At 37.0% G+C, this 27,786-nt stretch overlaps 1 protein-coding gene across 2 annotated transcripts in view; it reads left to right on the top strand.

Moving 5' to 3' along the window:
* Positions 1–27,786, top strand: part of LY75 (lymphocyte antigen 75) — a 120,472-nt gene that overhangs the window by 22,341 nt on the left and 70,345 nt on the right. For both annotated transcript variants that reach the window (XM_058549066.1, XM_058549064.1), the window contains exons 7-19: positions 1,195–1,386; positions 2,332–2,489; positions 3,985–4,095; positions 4,648–4,736; positions 4,884–5,053; positions 7,147–7,346; positions 8,759–8,901; positions 18,087–18,168; positions 19,114–19,182; positions 21,732–21,846; positions 26,060–26,095; positions 26,509–26,684; positions 27,546–27,613. In XM_058549066.1, the coding sequence (XP_058405049.1) occupies positions 1,195–1,386; positions 2,332–2,489; positions 3,985–4,095; positions 4,648–4,736; positions 4,884–5,053; positions 7,147–7,346; positions 8,759–8,901; positions 18,087–18,168; positions 19,114–19,182; positions 21,732–21,846; positions 26,060–26,095; positions 26,509–26,684; positions 27,546–27,613 (1,609 nt within the window). The remainder of the gene's footprint in view (positions 1–1,194; positions 1,387–2,331; positions 2,490–3,984; positions 4,096–4,647; positions 4,737–4,883; positions 5,054–7,146; positions 7,347–8,758; positions 8,902–18,086; positions 18,169–19,113; positions 19,183–21,731; positions 21,847–26,059; positions 26,096–26,508; positions 26,685–27,545; positions 27,614–27,786) is intronic.

Below are 27,786 nucleotides of genomic sequence, written 5' to 3'. Positions count from 1 at the left end.
CAGCACAAATGAAAATAAATCAGACTGGCTGATGATAGATCAAATAAATATCCCGTAGTAGCAATTATTAAGTAAATCATGATGTTTCCACATGATTGAATAATATGAATTTATTAAAATAACTGTGCCAGCAGGAAAATACAAAGAACAGAATGAAATGATATGCCTACTTATCATTTTAATCTTATAAAAATATGTATTCATAGAGAGAAAGACTAGAATAGGAAAATGATTGTTTTAAGTTCAATTATGGGTGATTTTGTTCCTCTATTCCTTTATCATAATTGTAAAATATAATAACAAGTGCTATTTCAGAACCTTAAAGTTAATTGAGTTATCTTGCAAGTGTGAGAAGCTAGCTGAACCTGAATTTTATCCTTTAATAGAAAACAAACTGTCTACATTTTTAAGATGCTGTGTTTTCGTACAACAAACATTCCAAACAGTTCCAAATCCATGAAGTCTGAGTAATCAAACTGCTCTCTGGTTCTATTAAGAGGGGTAGAAGTATTTTGTATGGTTTTGTATCTCACTCTTTTTCTCTCATCTTTCTCAACCACCATTTGAGTGAGTTTTATCATGGTCAAAACAAAGCATCACTAATTTCATGAGGACTACAGGTCTAGCAAAGGGGAGGAAAGAAGAGGTCCAGAGATGCCCTTTTGCCCTTTCCCTGTGTTGCTGCCATCTCTTGGGTGTGGAGTATACAAATGTCTTATTCTGTTCCTTAAAACTCTGCCTGCCTTTGTTCAACAGTGAGCATTAATGCACATCCCCTTGATAAACTGACCATATATGAGAAGGAGGCTTGACCTCATAATCTCTCAAAGGCAGAGGCTGCAGGGGAATCTAACAAGTCCCGAACCAAGGAAGAGATTTGTCAGCAACTGGCTTACCCCACACCTTTCTTTGGTCTCCTAGGACTAAGAGCAATCCCTCCTTAAATAGTTTTGAGCCCAGCCATGTAGCACATTTATATCACATTCAAGTTGTATCATTATCTGACTCTCTGCAGTCACTCTTATGATGCTATGTATACATTAGGCACCACATAAATTCATGTCACTGTACTATCTGACATCACACTCTCCAGTTTTCCAGAAGCCTTATGATTCAAGAAATAAGAGTTTGCAATGTTATTGATTCTAAATATATGTATCTTTACTGGAATATAAATAGCTGCTTTCTTCCCAGATGTTTGGACATATTCAGATACCCGCTGTGATGCAGACTGGCTGCCAAATAACGGATTTTGCTATCTGCTGGTAAATGAAAGTAATTCCTGGGATGAGGCACATATGAAATGCAAAGACTTCGGCAGTGACCTCATCAGCATTCATTCTTTAGCGGATGTGGAGGTGGTTGTCACAAAACTCCATAATGGGGGTAAGTTTTTAAAATATCATATTTTAGAAGTTTAAAACATTTTAAAGTATCCCTATTTTCAGACTCTTAGCAGGAATGAAAAACTTACAGTTTGATCCTTATAGATCAGCACTGTCCAATAGAATTTTCTGCGATGATGGAACTGTTCTATAATCTGTGCTGTCCAGTACAGTAGCTACCAGCCATGTGTGGCTTTTGAGCACTTGAATGTAGCTAGGGCAACTGAGGAACTGAATTTTTACTTTTATTTAATTTTAATTCATTTACAAATTAAAATAGCCACATGTAGCTAGTGGCTACCGATTTGACAGTACTACCATTGATTGAATAATTTCCCTCTTCTCATAAGCTAAATGCTATTTAAATTGCTCCAAATACTTAAGTGATGATTATTTCACTTATGTAATTATTGAAAGTTAAAGACTGAAGAACAAAAATACACTACACTGCCAGTTAAAACATCTTCCTAGGATTCACTAATAATAGCAGCTAATAGTAGATTTCTATTGTGTGTGAACATGATGCTAATTTTTTCACCTGGGAAGGCAGCATAGTCATTCCAGGGTAGTGATGGACAATATTCTTATTCCAATTGGAATATCTATGATTGTATTTGTAGAATTTCATTATTTCCCAAAAGCAAGGCTTACCTAAACCAGATATAAGAAACATCCAGCCCACAGGTCATCGTACAGCTGTTCCATCTGTGTACTCTACCTGCATAAGTGATCTCAAAAGCCCTCATCACCCCACCTACCTAACTTGCCAACATTTTAACAGGTTAATTAAGAATACACTCTTCTGAATTAAAATTTTAAAAGAAAAAAAAAAGAGAATACCATCAAGGCTCTTAAAACCCCATATCAGAATGTAAAATCAGTAACATGTACATATTGAAGTATATAATTGAGTAAAACCAAACCAAATAAAACATTTTTCTTTTAGATGCCAAAGAAGAAACATGGACAGGCCTTAAGAACGTAAAAATACCAACTTTATTTCAGTGGTCAGATGGTACTGAAGTTACTCTAACATATTGGGATGAGAATGAGCCAAATGTTCCCTTCAATAAGACTCCCAACTGTGTTTCCTATTTAGGAAAGGTAGGAAACCCCTTGTGGTTTATTTATATTCTTATTGTTATTCCTAATAATAATATTAAGATTACTTTGGTTGGGATATTTGTGTTTAACCTGGGAAAGAAAATAAAAGGTATGAGCCCTGTGGATTGTCTTTCCGGTAGCTACTGAAAAAAAGTAAATAAAGCAACGACGAAACAAGCAATCCATTTCCTGTCTGAGAGTATCTGCTGGTCTGAAACAGATCAGGAGACTCCCTTTAGAACTCAGATTCTTGTGCCAAATAGGTTCTAATAACTTGCTTTTTCTAAGGACCATCAGTGTGATATTTAGCATGTAGCCACAATTTAACCTGAAAAATCCCATCTTCTGAATTCATGTTCAGGTTAAGTTTTATATTAACCCTACTTTGAGTAGTTAAAAAATATTTTTATTAAACAATTGGGTCTAACTTTGTTCAGAGAACATCTTACTCCTGTAGAATGCTTAAACATTTATTAAACATGCTTTACTTAAGAGTCCAAAATGATCTGTATCTTGAGCAAAGAGGATATATGTACCTCTGCATTTTTGTTTGGATCACTTTCCTGTGGACTCCTAATTGTTTAGGAGGCTGATTGTGTCACCTAAACTTCTAAAGAGACTTAAGTGGAAGGAATAAATGGTATGTGTATTTAGAAGTGTTTCAGGAGTAAAAATATATTTAGAAAGGTGTCAAAGATGAATTTAGAAGGATGTCACTTTTGGTGCTCTATTTAAAAGGATATCCAAGACGTCTTTCAAAGAGTGTCCAAGATAGAGATGAGGTTCCGTAGACGAGAGTGAACTCATGGCATACCTAGTGTTCAAAACTAACCCTTATCACAATTGACTTATTAAAATTTAATTTGAAGAAAGCAGTGACTTAGTAAATTAAGCAAAATAAATGTTAAGTAGTATAGTTGAAAGAGAGAACTTGGAAGTCTAGGCTGAAGTAGAGTTGGAAGAAACTGTTGATTCTAGAATTCTTGGAGAGTAGCTATTCTAACTACCATCATCATTTTACATATGAGGAAACTGAGACAGGGAGGTAGTTGACATGCCCAAAAGTTTTCAACCTATGAATGAACTTTGACCATGTCATATGGAAGAAGGCTAGAACATTGGTAACTATTTGTGGGCTGAGTTCTTCTCTCTCCAACTTCTATACTGAGTGTCCTTTGATGGTTTTATTCTTACTCTTATAAGCAAATGAAATTCATCCCCACTGTGACCTTGAGGTGATGCTGAAATAACAGGCTGTGGGCCACAACCTTGCAGGCCTGTTGGGTAGCATTTTCTAGGAGTATGTTCTCAGGTTTGATCATTCATTTATATTCATTCTCTCCCTCTCTTCTCTTCCTCCTCCACCTCCCCGTTTCCCTCCCTCGTAGTTTTGTGAGAAGAAACTATCTTGATTTAAAATAAGTTAGAGTTCAATTCTAAATATATGGCAAATAATTTCTCTTGTGGGAAAATTTTTTTTTCTATTTTTTAAAAGCTAGGTCAGTGGAAAGTCCAGTCATGTGAAGAGAAACTTAAATATGTATGTAAGAAAAACGGAGAAAAAATGAATGATTCAATGTCTGATAAGATGTGTCCTCCAGATGAGGTATGTAAAACCCTGGCAAAAAATTTTCTAAGCACTATTACACCTTCTTGGTTAGGGATGATAGTTTAGACTTAAACAATTCAGACTTGGAAAATAGAAGAAATTACTAGCTTCTGTCCATTTGCATTAGAGCAAGCCAGAGGGCAGAGAATCATAGTTTATTGGCATTCTTACAGAAGGCAAAAGAGTTACCTATTTTTGAATTTCTACAAAAATGTACATGATTACTATCCTCAATGCTGATATCTTTACTTCTGCCACTTATATTATTCCTGTTCAAAAATAATTCAACCAACAACTGTCAAACCCTTATAATGAGCTAGGTGCTCGGGGTAAAGAGAATTAAGACACACCCTCTGTCTGATATAGGCTCACAGTCTTGTGGAGCTTATCCATGAAATTGTGTCCCACTCATCAAGTGTAAGAAGTCACTGGCCATGTCCTTAATTTCCATAAGTTGTGAGATGTTATCAATGTAGCAGACCTTGCTTGTCAGACGGGGACATCATCAAGTCTGGAAAATACTGTGATGATATTTCTCCTCTGATTTAGGGCTGGAAGAGACATGGAGAAACTTGTTACAAGATTTACAAGGATGAGGTCCCTTTTGGAACCAACTGCAATCTGACTGTAACTAGCAGGTGCGACCATCAGTAAACATGTACTAGTGAACTTTTAACGCTGGGTTCCTTTGCTAAATAATCTTCCTAAGAAAAAGGTGCATCTTTAATTTATATAGTACATCAGTCATTGTAAAAACGCTTGCTAATTTTACTCTTGTTTTGCAGATTTGAGCAAGAATACCTGAATGATATGATTAAAAAGTATACTAAATCTCCAGGAAAATACTTCTGGACTGGCCTGAGAGATCTAGATTCACGTGGAGAGTACGGCTGGGCAAGTGTTAGTGGAGTAAAGAGGGCTGTAACCTTTTCCAACTGGAACTTTTTTGAGCCAGGTAAGTGCCTTTGCCTTCAAAGTAGTGGAAAACAGTGACATGAAATGCAGCATCCCTCCCAAATATGTTCTTCACTGACCTTTGAAATGTGAGGGAAATGATCTTCAGGGCTAAAGTCCATCTATGGAACCATAAATAGAAGCAGTGACTATGTCTTCTCTATTAAATCCTTGGGCATAACCCACTAAAAGAAGCTAGAAAACTCAGTTCTCAGAAACCACCATCTAATGCCACAGAGCTAGAACCACCTATGTGAGTTTTTTATCTTTTCCACAAAAGTCTCAAACAGAATCTAGACACTTCATTGTGAAATATTTTACATTTTCATCAGTCTGCTTCTTAACTTCTTTCTTCAAAATTGAGTGTGTTTATTTCTATTATTCTCAGTGGGTGAGAATTAAGGAGGCAATATGTTGTGAGTATTATTTATTCTGAAAGTTAGTTCATCCTCCTTTAACCAGCCTAAAGCATTGACTGTCATTAGCCATAGAATCAGAACGTTTGAGTCAGAAAGGACCTCATAAGTCCCTTCTGATTTTAGAGTTGAGAAAACAGAGGCGTAGAAAGGTGATTTACTTGACAAAAGTTACGTGGTTATTCAATTGCTAAAATCCAGATCTCCTGATTTCTAATCTGATGCTTTTTAGATGATTTTGGCTTTGTATAGGACAGCACTTATAAAACATTTGACTTTTCTCCCTTTGAATTATTTATATTTTCTTGTGTTTGTACAATGTGATCATTAAGACCATTTTTTATAACAGAAATTGGAACATGTGAGTGTATAGTTAAACACAATATTTGAAATAGAGAATTCCCACAAAATTTGTAACACACGGTCATCACCATAAACGTGAGTGGTATTGATAATAACAAAATCATCTGTTTACTTGTAGAAGATAGAGGATACAGATGCTAATTGTGGTTAAATCTTGTCTTAAATTAGAATATTCTAATATATAAAACACATGCAATTTCTTTTATAGACACCTAGACATCTTAGAGTCAATGTCACATTCTTCATGGATAAGCCTCAGTGGTTGGAGAGGTGCTCAGGAAGTAGTTACAGTGGCTATTCTCTCAGTCCTGTAGCCAGAAAGAGTGCCATTAAGCTCTCTTTGCCATTATTACTTCTAGCTTCAGCCAGCTTGGTCTATCATAGACAAGCCATGGGTAGGAGGAAGAACAGGGGAAAAAGCACACCCATCCAGGGTCACACAGCATTATTTTTCCCAGTTCCTTGTTCCTCTTGCTGGCCATGTCTAAGTATGAGACATGAGACCATATGGCTTCTCTGTTTGGTGGAATAGAAGTTGTCCTCATTACTTTCCAATGTATGCTCTTCTTGTCCTCTGCCCACTTCAAGCAGTGTGGTATAATGGAAAAGGGAGCATGGCATTTCGCCAGACAAATCTGGGTTCAAGCCCTGACTATGGGTTCATAGTCCACTCACTATGCTTGTGGCCAGGTCACGTATTCTTCATCTGGAAAATGGGTCTGATAATACAAACTATCTTTTACTGTTGCTGTAAATAAATAAAATTCTGGCTGCCATAAAATAAATAGTATGTTACCACATGCCTCCTTCTACTTTTGTTGTACTGGCCTTTCCTTTGGATCTGAATCTGGGAGAGTTTTGTTTTGAGATTTACTAAGTTGCTTAAAAACTGTTCAAAGTCGTTAAGCTAGTATGAACCACTTAGACCATCCTGAGCAGCATAGTGGTTTAGGGTACGGCTCTGCACACAGACAATGTGGATTCCAATCCTGAATCAACCACTTACTAACATGTGACCTTGGACAAGTCACTAATCCTCACTGTACCTCCGTGTGACAATAGAATCCACTCTATAGGTTTGTTGTGAGGATTTACTCCTCCTAGAATAGTACCTAGCAAGTAATAAGCACTTTCTGTGTTACCATCATTGTCATCATCATCATCATCATTTTTGTGAACAATACATTTCTTTCCTCCATTTTCTTTCCTATTCTCTCTCCCCATCTTGACTCAAATAAAGAGTAGAGCCACTTGAAAATGTTTGGACTTGATTTAAAAATGTAATTTTTAATTTAACTTTCCAATTCAACCCCAGCTTCTCCAGGTGGGTGCGTGGCTATGTCTACTGGAAAGTTTCTTGGAAAGTGGGAGGTAAAAGACTGCAGAAGCTTCAGAGCACTTTCAATTTGCAAGAAAAGAAGTGGGCCCGCTGAGCCTGAAGAAGCAGCCCCCAAGCCTAGTGACCCCTGTCCGGAAGGCTGGCAAAGTTTCCCCTCAGGTCTTTCTTGTTATAAGGTAAATTAACATTCTCATTCCATCCTTCAAAGACGTTATCTTTCTGCTATCCTAGTCCATGTCCTTGTACAAATTATGCTCCTTCTCAGGCACCTATATAACCTACCAAAGTGTTTGGGAGCACAGAGTCCTTGTCAGGGCATCATTGAACCTCTGGTGTCAGACAGCTCATCCCCACAAAAACTCATGTCCTACCCAAAACAGCGGGACCAGAGCCAGAACTCTCTCTTTCCTAGGATTCTTTTGTTCTGGGAAGTGGGTGAGTTGCATGCTGTGCTAACACTTCACTGATGATTCTCATATCCCTCTAATTCTTGTTGTCAAATGAAGAGTTCCATCACTTCCTACAATGTAAAAAAATTTATTTTAGGGTCTGTATCAGTCAGCTCTTCCCATAAACAAACCGTTACATACCACCCCAAAATTCAGTGGCTATGACAACATTTAGTCTCATGTTCACAAATATCTGGGTCAGCTAGGGTTTGATGGAATGTGGGCTTAAATGGTCAGCTCTGCTTTCAACTATGGATCAGCAGTCCTGGGCTCCAGGCTATGAGTTGGGGTCTGCTGCCCTTCAATCTGGGGCTCAGGCTGAAGGGGCTTGTTCTTCTCCTAGTCAATCAGTGGAACCTGAGAGGAAGCCCAACCATGTAAGCACATTTCAGGCCTCTGCTCATTTTACCTCCACTAACATCCCACGGATCACAGCAAGTCACATGCCAGGCCCCAAGTCAAGGTACAGGGAAGTATACTCCACCCAGCAGGAGGCCATGGCAAGAGTGTGTAGTTATGTTACAGGGAATTGAAGAATCGGGACCAGTCATTCAATCTACCATTGTCATCTGCTCCTCCTCTTTTTCTTTTGAAATGACTATGGTTCCTTTGGCATAAAATTAGTCATCACAAACCAAAGCAACAGTCCAAAGTGGCAAGGTTTGTTTTGCCATCTTCTGTCAATGTTCACACACCAGTGCAGTCTGCCCTTTGATTCTTCTTCATCAGAAAATAGTATTGTACTTGTGCAGGTCTCAGTGTATTATGTTCAAAATTATGTTGCTAGCACATTTCTTTACAGAAGTCTGCTCCCAAACCATTCATATGTATCCTTTAAAGCCTTACCTGCTGGTTGAATTTATCTCGCAAAATCCTGAGAATGCAGGAGAACATGGTGTCTTGTTCCCCAGCCTGGCTGAGGAAGGTCATCCATTTGACAACAGTGCCTAGCACATCTGCTGGCCTTTAGTTGACACTTTCAGCAGGACCTGTCCATGTCACCATGTATGTGCATTTACCCACATCTTCATTACGCCTATAAGACTCCAGGGGACTACCAATTTGACTATAATGGGCTTTAAAATTATGAATGTTTTATGATTATACCAGAAAACAAGTTAACATTATATTTTGTTAAGCTATTTCATATAGAAAGAATTGTAAGAAAGAGGAACTGGGAAGAAGCTGAGAGATTCTGCCAAGCACTTGGAGGACACCTTCCTAGCTTCAGTCATGTGGATGAAATAAAGGAATTTCTTCACCTTTTAATGGACCAGTTCAGGTAATACTTTTAGAATGAGATCTTCTATGCTAAATTTGATGTCCTCTAGGTATTCAGAATTGACATGTTTTATTATCTAAAAGGGTCATTCAGTGCTTAGCAGTCTTTCAACATTAAGCATTTTTATGTGCAAGACACTATGAGGGATTCAAAGATGCGGGAGAGAGAGTCCCCACGTTTTGTGTAGCATAATGAAGTCCAACAGTGTGGATAAGAAAAGTATGGTGAAAAATCTAGAATGTAGGTAAGGAGGGGCCATGGGAATTCAGAGGAGGGAGGAAGTGTTTCTGGGAGGTATAATTGGGAAAAGTATTATGAGGAAGGATCGTTCTTGGAGGGTAAGGTAATATTTTGAAAGGTAAGATAGGAGAAGGAGCCAGAGAAAACAGACCATAAGCAAAGGTACCGAGACCAGAATATACTACAGATACAGTTGAGGAGAAATGAGTCATATAACTTAGCTAGAAAATGGAATTTGGATACTAAATGGAACGTCATTGCTTGCCAGGGAAGGAGGTTGACCTTAAGTCAGTAAGCAAAACACAAACAAAAACAAAGCATGTATGTGTGTGTATATATATGAGAGAGAGAGAAAGAGTCAGTAGGTAGATGCAGGGCGACTAATTAGAAGGCTAGTACAGCCCTCTGATGGAAAGCTACAGTGAGGAAGGGCAGTAAGAATGGAAAAATAGGGAAGTGATCAGAGATATTACAGAGACAGAATCAGTAAGCCATTGCGATTGTGGTGTTATGGTGGAAGGAGGATTCCTGGACAATTTTCCTGATATCCTTAAGGACAATGTGGAGAAATATGGGCGAGGTGATGCTATCATAGGAGGAAAATTTCACTGAAGCTTTGGGGACAATCGTGGGTATGAGGAGCTTCAACTCCATAAATTTATGTTTTTCTTCCATTACTTTTCCGAACCAAAAAGAAGAGCCAAATCTGTAAATCAAGGCTTCAGGGTATACCAGGCAAAATTATGGAAAAGAAACTACCAACTGCACATATCCTAGTGAATTCTTTCCTGATCATTGTGACTCAAGCAAACAAAAACCTCAGAGAAAAACATCAAGAAAATAAACAAAACAGGTACCAAAACACAAAGAAAATCCAGTTAGCCTTCTTCTCTAGGACATTAAATGTAAGAAGAGATTTTGAAACTGACATCTAAAGAGTTTTGAGGTGGAAAATGTTTGCAGTGTATTAATTTTAGTTCCCAATTACATTGCTTTTCATTTGTGAGGATAGTAATTGATATATATACCACCTATGCTCTCTTCTTGAAAAGAAAATTTCAAAGACATTTTCCAGCTCAGAGATGAATGAAAAATCAAGAACACATGAATAGGTAGTTTGTTTTAAAAGAATTGGAAGGAAGAATATCTAACATAAAAACAAAGCTCCAAGTCTAAATAATGCAATATATGTAATTATAAAAATAGAATGAAATATCCTAAATCCTGAAAGAGATATATAAGGACATTTTCATAAAACCAGGTGTTTAACTCTGTTTATAAATAAATACTGGGACGTAAAGAGATAAAACAATTGTGAAAAATCAAAGTATAAATTCCTCATTTTACCTGGAAATCATATTTAAAACACAGATTATGTATATTTTTAAAACTTTAAGATAACGTGTAGTAAAATGCAAAAGAGTGTGTTCATCTACTGAATGGGTGAAAAAAAGGACCATATAGAAAGTTACAAAGAAATAAAATAACAAAACATGAAGTCAGCATAAAGCAAATTGCTTCATTATCAGTTACGCTCAGTCCAAGTCTGCAAATTTGTTCAGTAATGAAATCCAACAACATGCTGTTGAAAGAGACCTAAAACAAATTTTGCCAATTAGTACCTTGTGCAGCCCAAAGAATATGATGTTGTTTTCCTGAAAGGAAGGGGCCACAAAATGTTTCAAAATTGAGAACTTTAGATAAAAATCCATATTTTTCACCTCTCTTTAAAAATTAAAACAACTGGCAACATTTTCACATTGTAGCAATCATTAGTTAACACTTTAATGCTGAGTAGCCAGTGGCCCACTGAGATGGGGCATCACTCTCCAATTTGCTATGGTTCCTAATTTATTACTCCTTGACCCACTACACTTTCTTATGTTATGTGCTTGTCCCATATTAACCCAAATAGCAATTGAGTTAATAATCACAAACTTAATACAGCAACAAAATGGTAAAATTAAAACAATGGGCAAAATATATTGAGCAAATGTGAACAAAAAAGCTAGAGTCATAGCATTAATATTAGATAAAATACAATTGAAGTAAAAATTCATTAAATGTGAAAATGAGATCTATTTCTTATTGACTAAAGATACAATCTACAGGGGCTGGCCCCGTGGCTTAGCAGTTATGTGCACGTGCTCCGCTACTGGCAGCCCGGGTTTGGATCCCGGGCGCGGACCGACGCACCGCTTCTCCAGCCATGCTGAGGCCGCGTCCCACATACAGCAACTAGAAGGATGTGCAACTATGACATACAACTATCTGCTTGGGCTTTGGGGAAAAAAAGGGAGGAGGATCGGCAATAGATATTAGCTCAGAGCCCGTCTTCCTCGGCAAAAAGAGGAGGATTAGCATGGATGTTAGCTCAGGGCCGATCTTCCTCACAAAAAAAAAAATACAATCTACAATGAAGTTGTAATAGTCAAGAACATTTATGCACTTAAATAAAATACCATCAAAATATACAAAGCAAAAATATTAATTATGTTAGTGAAATTTCCCAATAAATAACAGTAATTGGAAAATTGATCACTTGTCTCATTCATCGACAAATGAAACAGGCAAAAAAGAAATAATTTAGAGCATATGAATAGTATAGTTAAGGTTGATTTAATAGTATCCTCTTTGTTTATAGATTGCAAAGTCTATATATATTTTCTCTTCAAGCTCTTTGCCTAGATTACTTACAATAATTGATCTATTAGGCCAAAAAGAAAATCTCAAATACCAAAGTGGTAAAATTATACAGGTAATGTAAGAAGTGAAATCAAACACTATCTACTTACAAATTCAATGTTTTTAAGTAACACTTTTGGCAAATAAATCAAAACTATATAGATGATAATAATAGCACTCATTCTAAAATTCATGAGATATAGCCAAAGCTATAATTGGAGGTACATTAATAGCTTTAAGGGCTTTAATTTTTAAAGAAAAATAGTGAAAATAAACATTCAACCAACACTGAAAATAAATATCAACATAAATATGAGGAGACCATAAAAAAGAACATAATAAAGGTAAAAATGAATGACTGAATTATAAAATAGAAAAGCAGTGGAGTTGACAAATTCTAGAGCTATATCTCTGGAAATAAGACAAAAAAATAGGAAAAAAAATCTACTGATAATTAAATCATGAAAATAAAAAAGGAAACACACACTTAAAATGAAACCTGAGTAAGGGATTATAAAATCCATTTCATGGAGAAATTTTTTAATTGGTGAGAATACTAAGTGTAATTATATACTATTATACCTGAAATTATTAAAATGAACAATTTCTAGGGAAATACAAATTAGTATACAATTGATTTGATAAGTAGAAATGCGGTAATCCAATAGCCATGGAAGAAATTGAAAAAGTTGACAAAGAATTTCTTCCAAGAAAGAGATGGAAAATATATGACTCTATACGTGAATTCCTTCACATTTAAAAAAAGAGATCATTACCGTGTATTTCAGTAGTACAAGCAAGAGCTTGTATTCCATTACATAGAAACTGAGGCAAGCATCTGGTTTATTTCACAAACTAGTCTAATTCTGATATCAAAGCCTGTCAATGATAGTACAAAATACGTTAAAAAAAACGTAATCATTGTTAACTCTGGGAGGTAAGATTTTGAGTGATTTTTTAAATGTTTGAACATTTTTCCACATTTTCCAGATTTGCATTAACATACCCACTATTGTATTTTTCTCATTAAAAAAAATAACATTGGGGCCAGCCTGGTGGTGTAGTAGTTAAGTTCCTGTGCTCCACTTTGGCGGCCTGGGGTTCCCAGGTTTGGATCCCGGGCTTGCACCTACACACCGCTCATCAAGCCATGCTGTGGTGGCAACCCACATACAAAATAGAGGAAGATTGGAACAGATGTTAGCTCAGGGATGATCTTCCTCACCAAAAAAAAAAGAAAGTAACTTCACTACAGTGTACTGGGAACCTGAAGTAATGTACAATACCTGTGTTCCGTAAGTATTCATTTATTAAGCATCTATTGTAGAATTTCAGGTATTCTAGACTTCATTTTCTAGCATTAGAAATTAATATACAAAGTTCAATTGCACACTAACCTAAGTTAATTTGCATATACTAACTCTTAGGTTCTTAGCTACTCCCCACAACCTTGCGATTAGATTATAATGAATGCAAAACTCACACCAAATCCTTCCACACCTACAGACATTTATTAAACATTCATTGAAGCAGGCACAAAACATTCATACAACGTGTTTTGTAAGCTTGACAACATCCCACTAGACTGTCCTTTTAGTGTTCCAACCACCATCTTGCATGGAAGGTTCATTTGAGGCAAACATGACAACATTCCAGAGTCAGGATTCTATTCTCACTATAGTTGGCATCAAGCAGTCCCAATTACCTGACCCAGTGACTGGACATGGGACCATTTAGAGATCAAACGCCAGACTCATTTCTAGTGGTACAGGCTACCAGCCTCACCAGATTCTAATACCCTTTCATAAAGAGTGAGAGTGTCTCTAAGAACTTTAGCTATTCCCCATATCTTGAATAACTCCAGTTGTGCCAAAGAGATCCCGTTTCTACATCACGTGATTAACAAGCTTCTCATATCACTGATATAAACCCATGTCTGACATTCGCTCTGCTAATGACCAAAGCCTCAGGTGGCTTTGGATCACAGACATCCTTGTAGTGACCGCCTCTGGAGCGTGGCCTTTCTAATGCCCTGCTGATTCTCCCTGAAGTGAGAATTTCAAGCAGCGCAACTCACTGACCCCTAGATCTTAAACTTGACACACACAATATCATACTGTCTAGGCTAAGGTATTTTTAAGTAAAATACTGACATAAACTGGATTTTGAACAACACCAGGTGAGGAATTAGGAACCTCTAAGTGGATCAGGGAACCATGGATTAGTACTAAGCAGTGAGGTTGTAGATGTCTGTGGGACTCACTTGATGGAAAATGGACTAACATATATGCTATAAATGATCATTAAGAACTCCTATATATAGAATAGATTACACTAGGAAACAAAAGTAAAGTCTGAGAGGTAATTAAGGAATTTTCTTGATTTGTTTCTTTGTTTCTGGTCACACTTGCCAAGTCCCCCACTCCCCCCAATTAAAAAGTAATACAAGTTCATTATGTAAAATTGGGGAAATATAAAAAAGGATAATGAAGAAAATAAAAATCACCTCAAGGGCCGGCCCCGTGGCTTAGCAGTTGGGTGCACGCGCTCCGCTGCTGGCGGCCCGGATTCAGATCCCGGGCGTGGACCGACGCGCCGCTTCTCCAGCCATGCTGAGGCTGCGTCCCACATACAGCAACTAGAAGGCTGTGCAACTATGACATACAAGTATCTACTGGGGCTTTGGGGGAAATAAATAAATAAATAAATAAATAAAAATTAAAAAAAAAAAAATCACCTCAAATCCTAGGTCCCACTTGTAAACTTGGTTAATATTTAGTGTAAATCTTTTCCATTTTCTCCCATTCCTATACATATGTCTGTTTTCCATAGAATGTACAACGTTTAATTTTTTTCGAATCACAAAAGTAATGCATATTGAATTTAGAAAACAGAAAAGCACAAAGAAAAACAAATCGCCATAATCCTTTCACTCACAGGGACTGTATTTTATCTATACTCTCATTCCAGCAGCTAACAGAATGCCATATTAAGCAGACTGTGTTGTCTGCTTGATACGTGCCCTGTTAATAAAGAGATCATTTGTCGATGCTATACTTAGAAACACAGCATATTCCAAAACCAATATTGTGACCAGGGCTTGAAGGGAAAGAAGGAAACAAACCCATTGATATCAGAAAATGATTCTGAAGCTTACTCCTTGAACACCTTAGCTTTTTATTGCAGGAATTGGCCTTTCTCAACAAGATGTCCATGTCCCAAATTGTGTATTGCACGCCAAAGAGTTAAATCAGATTACTGCGACACTTCTCACAATCTAAGTTCCACATCTCTATTTGTATTTCAATGAAAAGGATTCATGGTGCACCAAGTCATTAAGGCTCTAAGATCTTTGCAATTGTTAATGGCAGCCCACCAGGGAAAGCCATTGTAGAACAAAAATAGTCATAGGATTAGAGAAGAAAGCCTTGTTTGCAATGCCATTGCTGCTGTGTGCACTACCTCCTGTGATGTGGCATGAATGGATTTAGATATAAATCTAAGGCTTTGCAGACTAAGCACCCTCATCAAATAGTATTTATTAGGGGTTATGGCTGAGATACTGTTTTCGTTAGAAACCAGAGGCAGCAGGAAATTTGATTGAGAGTAGGAATTTTAACACAAATACACATATTAACCTTTCATGCAATGTCTTCTTAACCTAATAGGCTTAAAACCGTATACTTAGCTCTTGGAGTAGAAGCAATTTATAAAGAGAGAGAGAAAATTTCAGTTTGATTTGATTCCCCAGTTATGATCCATTTTCTTCCCTCAAATTTTCTAAAATCCACATTAGAGGTGTACAATGATTAACATGATTTTCAATTTCTTCTCTCTTTATCTGCCTACAGATAAACCAGGTCAAGCCAAGAATAAGTTACAATTGAAGAAATATTTTCCACATCTTACCACACACAAAAAACCCCACAAAGTAGCTACTATTTTCTATATTTATAACACACTGAATCCCTTGAAATGAAAGCTGAAAACTATAACTGTCTGGGTTGAAATGAAGTTCAATCTCAGAAAGTAGTAAGATAAGAAATTTTGGACAATTTGGCTAACTCTGCTCTCTAGAAAGCTGTTTTCTGAGATGAAGGAGAGGAGGCAGAAATGGGATTGAAAGCAGAGGTTTCTAAGGAGGAGGAGGTGGAGCTGAGAGGGAACTGGGTGGAAAGGTTGGGGACGGATCTCTAAGAGGCTTTCTGTGGAACCTGACTCTAGATAAATGCAGGTGACAAATGATCTTTGATCATCTTCCTGGTTGTACTGAAGATTGTGTAAAAAAGATAAAATATCTAATGCTTGCTTTAGGGAAACACAAAATTCTGTACAAATTCCCCAGGTCCAAATATATAACGTGAGAAGATTTGAGAGAAATGAAGTTATATCCCCAAGTAAGTATTAGGTAGCAAACTTAACCTCCTCTTTGTTTTAGCCATCTGACTTTAATTATAGTGTATATGGCAATTATCTAGACCCTGCGGTTTAGAAATCCAACAATTGGTGAGTATGGTAAATTTGGAAGCCTGTAAGAGAGCTCTGATTAGTTGAAAATGCAAACTGCAAATTTCTCTTATAGCTGCTAAATTCAAACTGGACTTAATTGTCTCCACTGGATTTATCTTAAGTCTACAAATTGCTGATCTTTCTTTATGAAAGAAAACAGGATATAGTAAAAACTAAAAGGAGACAGTCCTCATATTCCATTGCAATAAGTTGAAAAGCTTGAGGTTGAAAAGATGAAAAAGTGCTTATTGGTATTAAAATATGAAGGAATGTTGAACAAAGGAAAGAGATAAAGAAAAGCAATTATTTTATTGAAAGGTGAGAAATTAATTTAAAATTAAGTTTGCTCTAGCCCTTGATTTACTAGCAAATTTTTTAAATGCAGACATTATATTTCACAGTAGTCTTGTAGCTATACATTCCTGTATGCCATATATTCTACTGAGCTTGAGAGTAGGGATTGATTTTAGACTTGGCTCCCACCCTTTCTCTAATATGTATTATATTTATATGCATATAACATTTATATATGTGTTATATATGCATATATAATATACACTCATATGTACTGATATATACCACATGCCATCAGAAGGTTAAATTATATGGGAAGTGGTCTAGCTATTAAGGCCTAAAAAGTATAATACATTTTAGAGAATATTTTCAAGTGGCGTTAGAGGTGGAGAAATTTTTTAATGATTATATCACTTCTATTTAGACTGGAAATGTCTCCCTGGCTAGAGCATAAGTTTGAGGAGAAAAGATCAGTTACAATGAATGTCCCTGCCTCTATATGTTGTTGTGTGTATTCTTCCTTGAAATATCTAAGCTTTCTCATCTCAGCCAGTGGGAACACTGACACGTGGTAAACTCAGATTATGGCTCGAAAGAAGTTAGCCGTCCTTCGAAGACTGCCTTTTGTCCTACCAACCTCACAGAATGTTTCCTGACTCCCTGCAGTCCACAATGACCTCTCCTTTTTCTGAACTTTTATAGCACAAACATAACAAATTTGATGTCTTTCAAAAATGGTCTTATATTTTCTTTGTTCATATGTACCTTGTCCTCCTGGCTAGGTTATATGCCATTTGAGGATGGATTTCAGGTCTTGTACTTTGTGTCACCACTGCACCTAACTCAATGCCTTGTACATAAAAGTATAATAGTTATGAGTGTTAAATATATTCACTTAAGTGATCACTTAATTATGTTGGTCTGGTATAACCCATGGAGTTTGGCATTTAGAAAAAACTTCAATACCTCTTTACTTTAAACTTAATGGGTAGTGGAAATTAAATTCCTGTTTTAAATCTCGTTTGATAAAAATTTAGCCAAATCGTTTGTTCTGCATTTTAAAGAAAAGATATTTGATAGTGTTATGGACAAATGCTTCAAGGAAATGCCATTGTTGCATTTGACTGTATCTGTCTAATATTGAAGCTCTGCAGTAAGTTTGGAATAATCATACACATTTTTTTCCTTTTAAGTTCAAAGCAGAATAGTTTTTGCCTTTTATATGAATAAAATAAGTTAAAATTTAGTTTCAAAAAATATGGTACTTTTTCAGTAGCTACCCCACATTTAGGGTTTAGTTTCATTTCATAAGACTTTTTTATATAGCTTGGAACTGTGCTTTTCAGTGAGTGACAAGGTCTTCTGAATAAACTTACATGTCTTAAGTATTTTAGACATGTAAATGCTAAATATATCTGCGAAATGCTTTTTTTTTTTTTTGCCTCCTTTTCACCTAGTGGCGAGCGTTGGCTGTGGATAGGTTTGAATAAAAGGAGCCCTGATTTACAAGGATCCTGGCAATGGAGTGATCAGACACCAGTAAGTTTAAACTTTCTTGTTTGGGGTAATATGGAAAGAATATTTGTTTCAACAACAGGTAAGTTGATTGTTAAATAATACATGCACATACCATATAACCATTAAAATTATGTAGATGTATCTTTATTGAAATGGAAATAGATTCACCTATATGAAGTGGGGAAAAAACAAGTTACTAATCTCATTTTTATTTAAATTTATGACTGTACATATAGTGTCTCTATAAATAGTTCAAAAATATAAAAGTGTAAATATATGGATATAGTGGTCATCTTTGGGTAGTACAAGTGATTTTTTGTTTTTCTTTTTCTTTGTATTTTTTCCTTTTTTTCATAATGAGAAGCTTTTATTTTATTATCTAAAAATGTAAGAGTTATGTAAAAAAGAAAGTATCTTTATTGGGGGAAATAATTTGTTTGGGTTAACCTTAAAAAGTCCCTAAAAATTATTTCAAATGTTTACATTATCCTAAAGAGAGGTTTTAAGTAACACTTATGGGAGCAAATTATTCTCAAATATTAAATATTTGCTCCACATTACTCTTGTGTCAGTTCACTATGCATTCTTTCTAAATGACTTGACTTTCATTTTCAAATTGGAGCATATCTGAGAATAGTTAATCGAGTAGCTAGCTTTTCAACACATGCAAAAAAAAAAAAATGTCTTTTTCAAGCTCCTGATTCTCTGTGACTCCAACTGGGAACTTAATACACTGTTAACCTCCACTCCTGAAACTATAGCTTCCTTTGTTTGGAAACTGATGACATTATGACATTTTCTAAGTCCTCTCATGATATTTAGCATCCTGATATAAAAAAAAGAGGAAAAAGTTTTCCTTTCATGGCATATGAATGCACTTGAGTTATTAAAGCTGCCTAAATTACATCTAAATTGCAAATATTTATACATCAGTCTTAAATTCTCAAGCTTCTCTTGTCTTTTAAGGTATCTACTATGATCATGGAAAATGAGTTTCAGCAGGATTATGATATCAGAGACTGTGCTGCTGTCAAGGTCAGTACAATGCTGGAAAATCTGCATATTTAAAAAATAAATCTGGCATTGTGTACAGTCAGGTGAGGGATCCACGGAGTACCTTTGTGTGTGGAGCATGATATTAGGTACAAGGGAGGTAAGAAGTACACCCATGGCCTGGCCCTCAAGCAACCTAACTGACACTTAATTTGAGAAGATAAAATTCATATTTGAGAAAGATGGCCCTTATTACTATATAGTAATAAACTCTAAATGAGTGGGCTGAAGAGGGCTAATGAAACTCAGAAGAGGAAGTGATTCCTGTGAATATTTCCAGAAGGAGGTGGGACTTGAGTTGGACCTTTAAGGATGGATAGAGTTTGTACAGGTAGGATAGGGTAAGGCTTTCTAATGGGGAATGGAGAGAGGAGGTAACATAAAATGATTGGGAGTGGAAGGGAGAGGATACGGCAGTGAGAACAGAATATAGATCAAGAGGTTTTAATTGGCACTGTGGTTGAAAACAAAGTTGGGAAATTAGATGGATGCCAGGTTTAAGGAGTTGGTACATTTTTTGGTAGGCAACAGAGCATTATTAAAGGTTATTCACATGAACTAAGGAGGGTATGAGAAGATTCATCTTGAGACAGATTTCAAGATGCAACAGATAGGACTGGAAGACATAAAAGACCAGTCAGGCATCTTCCTTTGCAGAATTCATTTGTTTATTCATTCTGTGAGTAGTATGTCCAAGCAGTGACACTCTGGGTGATACGACAATGACAAGGTATAAAACAGGTGTGGTCTTCATAGAACTTACAGTCCAGTAGGAGATAAAGACAAGTAAGCGCGCAATTAGAAGGGCTGTGGCACATGAAGTATAAGTTTCATGCAAGAACAAGAGTGTTATGGGAGAGTAACAATGATGGTGATGGTGGTGATCATGATGATGATAGCAGCAGCAGCTAACACTTGTTGACTCATGAGCTAGGCACAGTGCTAGGTGTGTCACATATGTCATTCACATAATACTTAAACAATCTTGAAGTAGGTTCTGTTACTATATTCATCTTATGAGGAAGAAATTTGAGCTCTGAGTAACTTACGTGGTTATAGAACTGAAATTTAAACCAGCATCTGGCTCCACTATGCCATATGACTAGGTATTTATAGAAATAGTCAAAAAGTGGTATTGGTTTATGGAGAAAATAGTACATTCTTTTTTAATTATTTTTTTCCCCCCCAAAGCCCCAGTAGATAGTTTTATGTCATAGCTGCACATCCTTCTAGTTGCTGTATGTGGGACGCGGCCTCAGCATGGCCGGAGAAGCGGTGCGTCGGTGCGCGCCCGGGATCCGAACCCCTGGCGCTAGCAGCGGAGCTCGCGCACTTAACTGCTAAGCCACGCCGCCGGCCCGAAAATAGTACATTTTGGTTTAGATATTTTGAATCTAAGCTAGCAGTAAGAAATATCCTATAGTAAGTCGAAATCAAGAGACTGGAGTTGAATGAAAAATGTATATTAAAAAAAGTGCAAGAGGCCAATAAGTAGATTTGGGGGAATCACCAACTGCAAAATTTAAGAAAATGAGGAAGGAAGAGACATCTAGATAATACCTTTACTATGTAAGTCCAAGAAAGAGATTCAAGCAGGTGATTGACCAGAAATGTTACAGGAAGGTTGAGACAAAGAACTGAGAAGGCAATTGGAAAGCACTATTTACAAAGTAGTTGCTCTAGTAATAAACTGTGTAGTATCATGCCATTTTTGTAGAATTCCCAGTTTAACACAGGAAAAGGTGAACACTTCAAGGAAGCTTGTGAAGTTTCCAGAACATTGATGCAATAAACTATGTTCTATGTAAATAGAGTCTCCATGTGTGAAGAGATTTGAAAATCTATCAAAAAACTAAATAAAGGAGACATTGATGCAGCCTGCAAAAGGAACAAGGTCAGCCAGGGCAGTGATCTGCAAGGAGAATCTTACCTCACCTGCCACAGTACCCACCAGAATCTTGGCCTTAAGAGAAAACAGTCCAAAAAGTGATGGATGCTCCTCCCAGGCTGTGCCCTCCCCTTTCCTTTCTTTCCTGCTTGCTGGTTGGAATTTGTAGAGAGCCATCTTGGACCATGTGGAGGAGGATAACATCCTGACAGTGCAGAGCAACACCAAAGAAGGAGCCTGGGTCCCTGATGCTAGACTTCTATATCACTTTTTCATAGATCTGCTTTAATAACAGCCTGGTGTTTGGAAACCACTGAAGTACATATTCTTTTCTAGCCTGATCTTTCCCAAATTTAAAGTTGCAAGATTCTATTATTTCATATCAACAAAAACAGAAACAAACCCAATAATTTGCATTTGGACATAAACATGACCTTATATGTATTTCCTCTATCAGCCCTTTGAAGGCTCTTGCTTAGGCTGTTCCTGTTTAAACGCTGCATTTATTCATGTGTTCATTCATTAAACAAATATCTTAGGTGCTACAGCTAAAATAGAGTTAAAGACCGTAGGGCTTAAAGTTTAGTGTGTTATAAAGGCTGCATCAACATCAAAATATTCTGCAATCCTTTTCCTTCCCTAGGTGGTTCATAGGCCATGGCGAAGAAGCTGGTATTTCTATGATGACAGAGAATTTATGTATTTAAGGCCTTTTGCTTGTGATACAAAACTTGAATGGCTGTGCCAGATTCCAAAAGGTAAGTGGTAGTTACTCCTTTTCACAGTCTTCTCGTGTGAACATTGTGAATGCTGAATCAGAAGTACCTGAGAGAGCATTTTAGTCTATAATTATAATTTTAAAAAGCCTGTGAAGATGCAGTTAACATATTAAGCTTCATCCTGCCTGATTCCTACCCCTACTAGAAGGCTGGATTATTGAAATAAGATGGTACCTTCCTCTTTGATCATGAAAGAATTTGTGTAGAGGATAAAATTTAAGGCTAGTTTAGGGAGATTCGATTTTGGAATGAAAGATCATTTCAAGTAAAAGAAGACGCGTAGCAGAGGGAATCATTTTAATTTTTATATTGATGCAAAATGAAGGATAAAATGAAGATAAGCTTGGGAAGCATGTGACAAGAGTCAAAAAATTAAAATTGGGCAGGTCCCTGTAAAATGTAGAAGCAATTTTCAGTGAACTCCAAAACGGCTAATAGTTTATGGAATTCAAATTCAAATTCAGGAAACCAGTTAGCTTGATAGTAGAGGCTTTGGTGACAAAAAGGAGAGAAAGGAGAATAAATAGATATCTTTTTACTAGGAAAATGTTAAAGAAATAGTAAGGAAAATGTTAAAATTTTTAACTCCAAAATTCTTTTTTAATAATTTTTATTGAATACATTAAATTAATTAGTGGAAAATGCACAGAAAGCTCTAAAATGAATTTCTGAACTGAATGTATAACAGATCATTGAAAGTAAAGGTATATCCTCCTACAAGTTCTCAAAGAACCTAAAGGTTACATCATGGAACTACCTCTTAAAAGGTCGTTCTTCTAATTGTTCTTTTTCCTTAAAAAAAGGCCTTTAAAAGAGCTTCAGCATGACATCTGGTACAGTAACTGGCAAGTCTTTTGCACAAGGGAAACTGGCAGGCCGTTAATAGAAGGGGAATTGTGTGTGTGTGTGTGTGTGTGCGCGTGTGCGCGCACATGTGTGTATGTGTGTTGATGGGGTTTTCCAAAGGAGAAATTATACCTGAGTTATTCCTGATTATTTGATAAAACCTGAAGGAGGGACAAAGGAAAACCAGTTTGTATACCCTTTAGATAGGTGGAAAAGTAACTGACATATGTAGTTAATTTGGACAATGTCTCTGGTTTGAAGCATTACTGGTGACGCTCCCATTAGTCTTGGGCATTTGCTAGCATGCCACAGAGAGTGTCACTGCTCCCTCCAGTAATGCCTGTACTAGTAAGCTGCTACCCCCACCCCCCACCCCACCTCCTGTTTGAGTGGTGGGACAGATCCAAGAGTTTACACCAGGGTGACCTTAGAAAGGACAAACCAGTAACCACGGGAAATATTACAAAGAGCATGTGGTTTCCTTTTTTCTTTTTTATATATTTTTATTTTAAACAAAAGAGAAGGGAATTAACTAACTTAGCAAACATAAATCAATTAACCAAATAAATAAATCTTCTAAATAATTGCATCTCCGCTGTCCCCATGCAGAAACAAAATTAAAAACTAGAGAACTTTCTGTCTCAGCCTATTCACAATCATTTGAAGCAATCAATGATTGCTTGATTCAGAGTTTAAACGTTATGTTAACTCTCCTTTGACAGTCCCTAAATTTCTAAGTGGGAATGTGTCACATTCACCTGGTTGGATATTTTCTTGGTTATTAGAGCAGCCAAAGTCTGCTCAACTAGACACTCTGTCTTAATCTATATTTTTGGGTTTTCATAAAGCAGTTTACCTCTTGGATAGCCTAAATCATCATACTTTTTCTCTACCTCTTGACTTTTTTATTACCTGATCCAGCTGGTTCTAATCCCTTTCTAATTAGAAAGGGATCTTCTGGGGCCGGCCCCATGGCTTAGCAGTTAAGTGCGCGCACTCCGCTGCTGGCAGCCCGGGTTCGGAACCCGGGCTCGGAACCCGGGCGTGCACGAACGCGCTGTTTCTCTGGCCATGCTGAGGCCGCGTCCCACATACAGCAACTAGAAGGATGTGCAACTATGATGTACAACTATCTACTGGGGCTTTGGGGGAACAAAAATAAATAAAATTTTAAAAAAAAACATAAAAAAAAAGAAAGGGATATTCTGGCAACCTAAAAAATTTAAAATAGCCATAACCATATGGATATATATACTTTTTAAATACAGTCATGCGATGCATAACAGTGCTTCAGTCAACAATGGACTGCATAAACCACTCTGGTCCCATGACATTAGTACCAGTTAGCCTAGGTGTGTAGAAGGCTATACCTTGTAGGTTTGTGTAAGTACACTCTATGATGTTCGCACGAGGAAATCGCCTAATGACACATTTCTTCAGACATATCCTCATTGTTAAGCGATACATGACTGTATTCTTTTTTTTAATTAGAAAACAATATCAAAAATAAGGCTCATGGGGCCGGCCTGGTGGCGAAAGCAGTTAAGTGCGAGCACTCCGCTGCGGCGGCCCGGGGTGCGCCGGTTCGGATCCCAGGCGCGCACCGATGCACTGCTTGGCAAGCCATGCTGTGGCGGCTTCTCATATAAAGTGGAGGAATATGGGCATGGATGTTAGCCCAGGGCCAGTCTTCCTCAGCAAAAAAAGAGGAGGATTGGCAGATGTTAGCACAGGGCTGATCTTCTCACAAAAACAAAAAATAGTAAGGCTCATGAGAATGTTTTTAGGAAAATTATCTATAATGCCACTACCCAAACACAACCTTTTTTATATTATATTTCTTGGTACCTTGTACACACATATGTATGTGTAATCTTGTGCAAAAAACACCTTGCATTCTGCTTCTCTCACTAATTTAAAGAAATTTAAAAGTTAGACATAGCTTCCTCCAACACACAAATGAACAGAAGTCTTTGACAAGATTACAGACAAGAAACTATGTATATTTTTAACTGATCTGCAGCATTCTTGATGGAAAGTGTCCAATATGCAAAGAACTGACTTAGAGAAACCAAAGATGCTGGATATATAGGCAATCTACCGAGTAGGGTCTTCCCATGCATTAGGCCCCATACAAGAGCAAAATTAAGAATCAGCTATTTTACCCTGTAATTTCTAAGATTCATCAAATTACATTTTTGACTTGAAACCAGTGTGACCTACGGCCCAGAATGAAAAGGAAGAGGAAAGCAGCTAGCATCCTGGGAAGAACTGCTCTGTGCCTGGAACTGTGCCGGGTGCCTCCACAAGGGGGATCTTACCTGATCTTCACACTGTCTTTGTGAGTCAGGTAGTAGAGTCTTGTTTTTATAGAGTAGAAAGTTGAGGCTCAGGGAATTAAGCAACTGATTCAAAGTACCACGGCAGCAGAGTGTCTGAGGACGTTGGAGCTCTGACCTGTCAACTTCAAAGCCCACAATTCTTCGTAAGCACCATATTTCCTCTGTTCTCATCCAGGAATCTTGGGTGATTTTTATTATTTTTTTCTTAGTTTTGTCTCTCACCTCAAAAGGTTTAGTACTGGATTGTTGTACATTGTTTCTAAGGATATCCTGGGACACAATAAACTCTAAACCCAGGTTTACAGAATAATTACTCAAATTCCAGAATGTTAGATGGAGAAGTGATACCTGAATAACCTCATCCTACAATGATGATAATCTTAATGCATATTCTTAGTGCTTCAATGTAATATATACAATATCATCATTTACTTATTTGTACTTTCTAATTATTAGCTATATTTTATCCATCTAGTCTTCCTTTGTGATTTCCATGATACAGGTAGAGAACTGTTAGTAATACGTTATTATTATTTAACAGATCTTCCTTTTTTTTTTTGATAAGAAAGATTAGCCCTGAGCTAACATCCACCTCTTTTTGCAGAGGAAGATTGGTCCTGGGCTAACATCTGTGCCTATCTTCCTCTACTTTATGTGTGGGATGCCTGCCACAGCATGGCTTGATGAGTGGTGCGTGGGTCCGTGCCCGGGATCCAAACCTGCAAACCCCAGGCTGCCGAAGCAGAGCATGCAAAATTAACCGCTCCGTCACCTGACCGGCCCCAGATCTGCCTTTTTGATTGCCACTACAACAACTTTAAGCATAGGCCCCACGAAATTCAAGTTGAAGCAATCGTAACATGAAAGGAAATAGTTTGGCGGGAAATGGACAAACTTCAGCAATATTGCAAGTCCTTTTGAGTTACATAAAAGCCCTACTTATGTTATGCCATGCTCTGTAATTGGATACTAAACTTAAGCCACTTGTTGTCTTCCTTATACAGGCCGTACTCCAAAAACACCAGACTGGTACAATCCAGGTGAGTTAAGAGAACTGAAACTTAGCCAAAGCTGCTTTTACTTTTTTAATAATGTATTTAGTTAATTATTTAAGCCCAGGCCTACGTGCCAGCTTCCTCTCTATCACATCTTCAAATGAGATGAAATATCTCCAGGCAGGGAAGGTGATTGGCTGGTTTGGGATGAGGCTATGAGGCTGGATCTGGAACTTCTCTATGAGTTCAGGAGGATGGCAGAGGCACTCACTGGCCCAGGAATCCTTGGTTTCTTCCAGGCAGCACTGCCCTGACCAGAGAAAGCCAGTAATCTAAATGGATTACTATTACTATTACTAATACTATTACTAAATTACTATTTATAAATAATTTTGAACATTAATCCATACTTAGAGGGTACAGTTCACAGTCATAACTCTGATCTTCTTCTTCTTTAGACCGTGCTGGAATTCATGGACCTCCAGTTATAGTAGAAGGGAGTGAATATTGGTTTGTTGCTGATCCTCACTTAAACTATGAAGAAGCCGTCCTGTATTGTGCTAGCAATCACAGCTCTCTGGCTAGTATAACATCTTTTGCAGGACTAAAAGCCGTCAAAAACAAAATAGCAAATGTAATTTAAAAGATTATATTTTTAAATATTTTTCTTATATTTATTCCATTAAAAATATTCCAAAAATCTACAAAAGTTAAATGGTCCTCTAAAGTAAAATTTGCTTGCCAACATCCAAATTCATCATTTCATGTTAGAAAAGTTAAGTAGAGGGGGCCGGGCCCGTGGCTTAGCAGTTAAGTGCGTGCGCTCCGATGCTGGCGGCCCGGGGTTCGGATCCCGGGCTCGCACCGACGCACCGCTTCTCTGGCTATGCTGAGGCCGCATCCCACATACAGCAACTAGAAGGATGTGCAACTATGACATACAACTATCTACTGGGGCTTTGGGGGAAAAATAAATAAATAAAAAAATTAAAAAAAAAAAAAAAAAAAAAGCAAAATTACTAAAAAAAAAAAAAAAAAAAAGAAAAGTTAAGTAGAATTGCTTAATATTTTAGAATGTTCAAGATTAATTACAAATGTCAATTTATAAGATGAGCATCAATAGATAATATAAATCATTTTAATTCCTTGTCATATTTTTTACTAAAAGTTAACTTTGTAATTAACTTGAGTTTCTGTTTCTACTAATATCTGACTTTGCAAAATAGCTTTTTGGAGGAAAAATAATTTGTATATTTTAAAATTTATAATTAGTTGCAATTGGACACTGTATGTCCAATTCATGTATACCCATAATTAAAGTGACCATACTTTTCTGTATACAAAATAGGGCCTGTGAATATACAAAGAGTTTTCAAAGCAATGGAATGTCTGGAAATTTTAGTGGTTTGTGGTTATGATGGGACAGGGTATTTAAATCAAAACTGTTCTAGAAAACTCAGCACATATAAGAATAGGTGTTTGGTTTGTTTTTCAGATATCTGATGATGAACAGAAGTGGTGGGTGAGAACTACCGAGCAGGCCCTAGATCGCCGTTTTTTATTGTAGGTGACATCATCAACACTGCCTTTGTAAAGTTACCATACAAAAGAAGCAGTCCCTAATTCCCTTTTACTAAACGGATTTCTATTTATAATTAGTTTTGAACATTACTCCATAAACTGCCTAGAGTAGAGAAAACAAGTTCTTTTGCATGTTAGCGTCCAGAAAAAAGTGG

Source organism: Diceros bicornis, chromosome 10 (assembly GCF_020826845.1).
Source record: "Diceros bicornis minor isolate mBicDic1 chromosome 10, mDicBic1.mat.cur, whole genome shotgun sequence".
In the NCBI taxonomy this organism is placed as follows: domain Eukaryota; kingdom Metazoa; phylum Chordata; class Mammalia; order Perissodactyla; family Rhinocerotidae; genus Diceros; species Diceros bicornis.
Note: the sequence above shows the minus strand (reverse complement) of the source record. Positions and strands in the feature narration are given on the sequence as shown.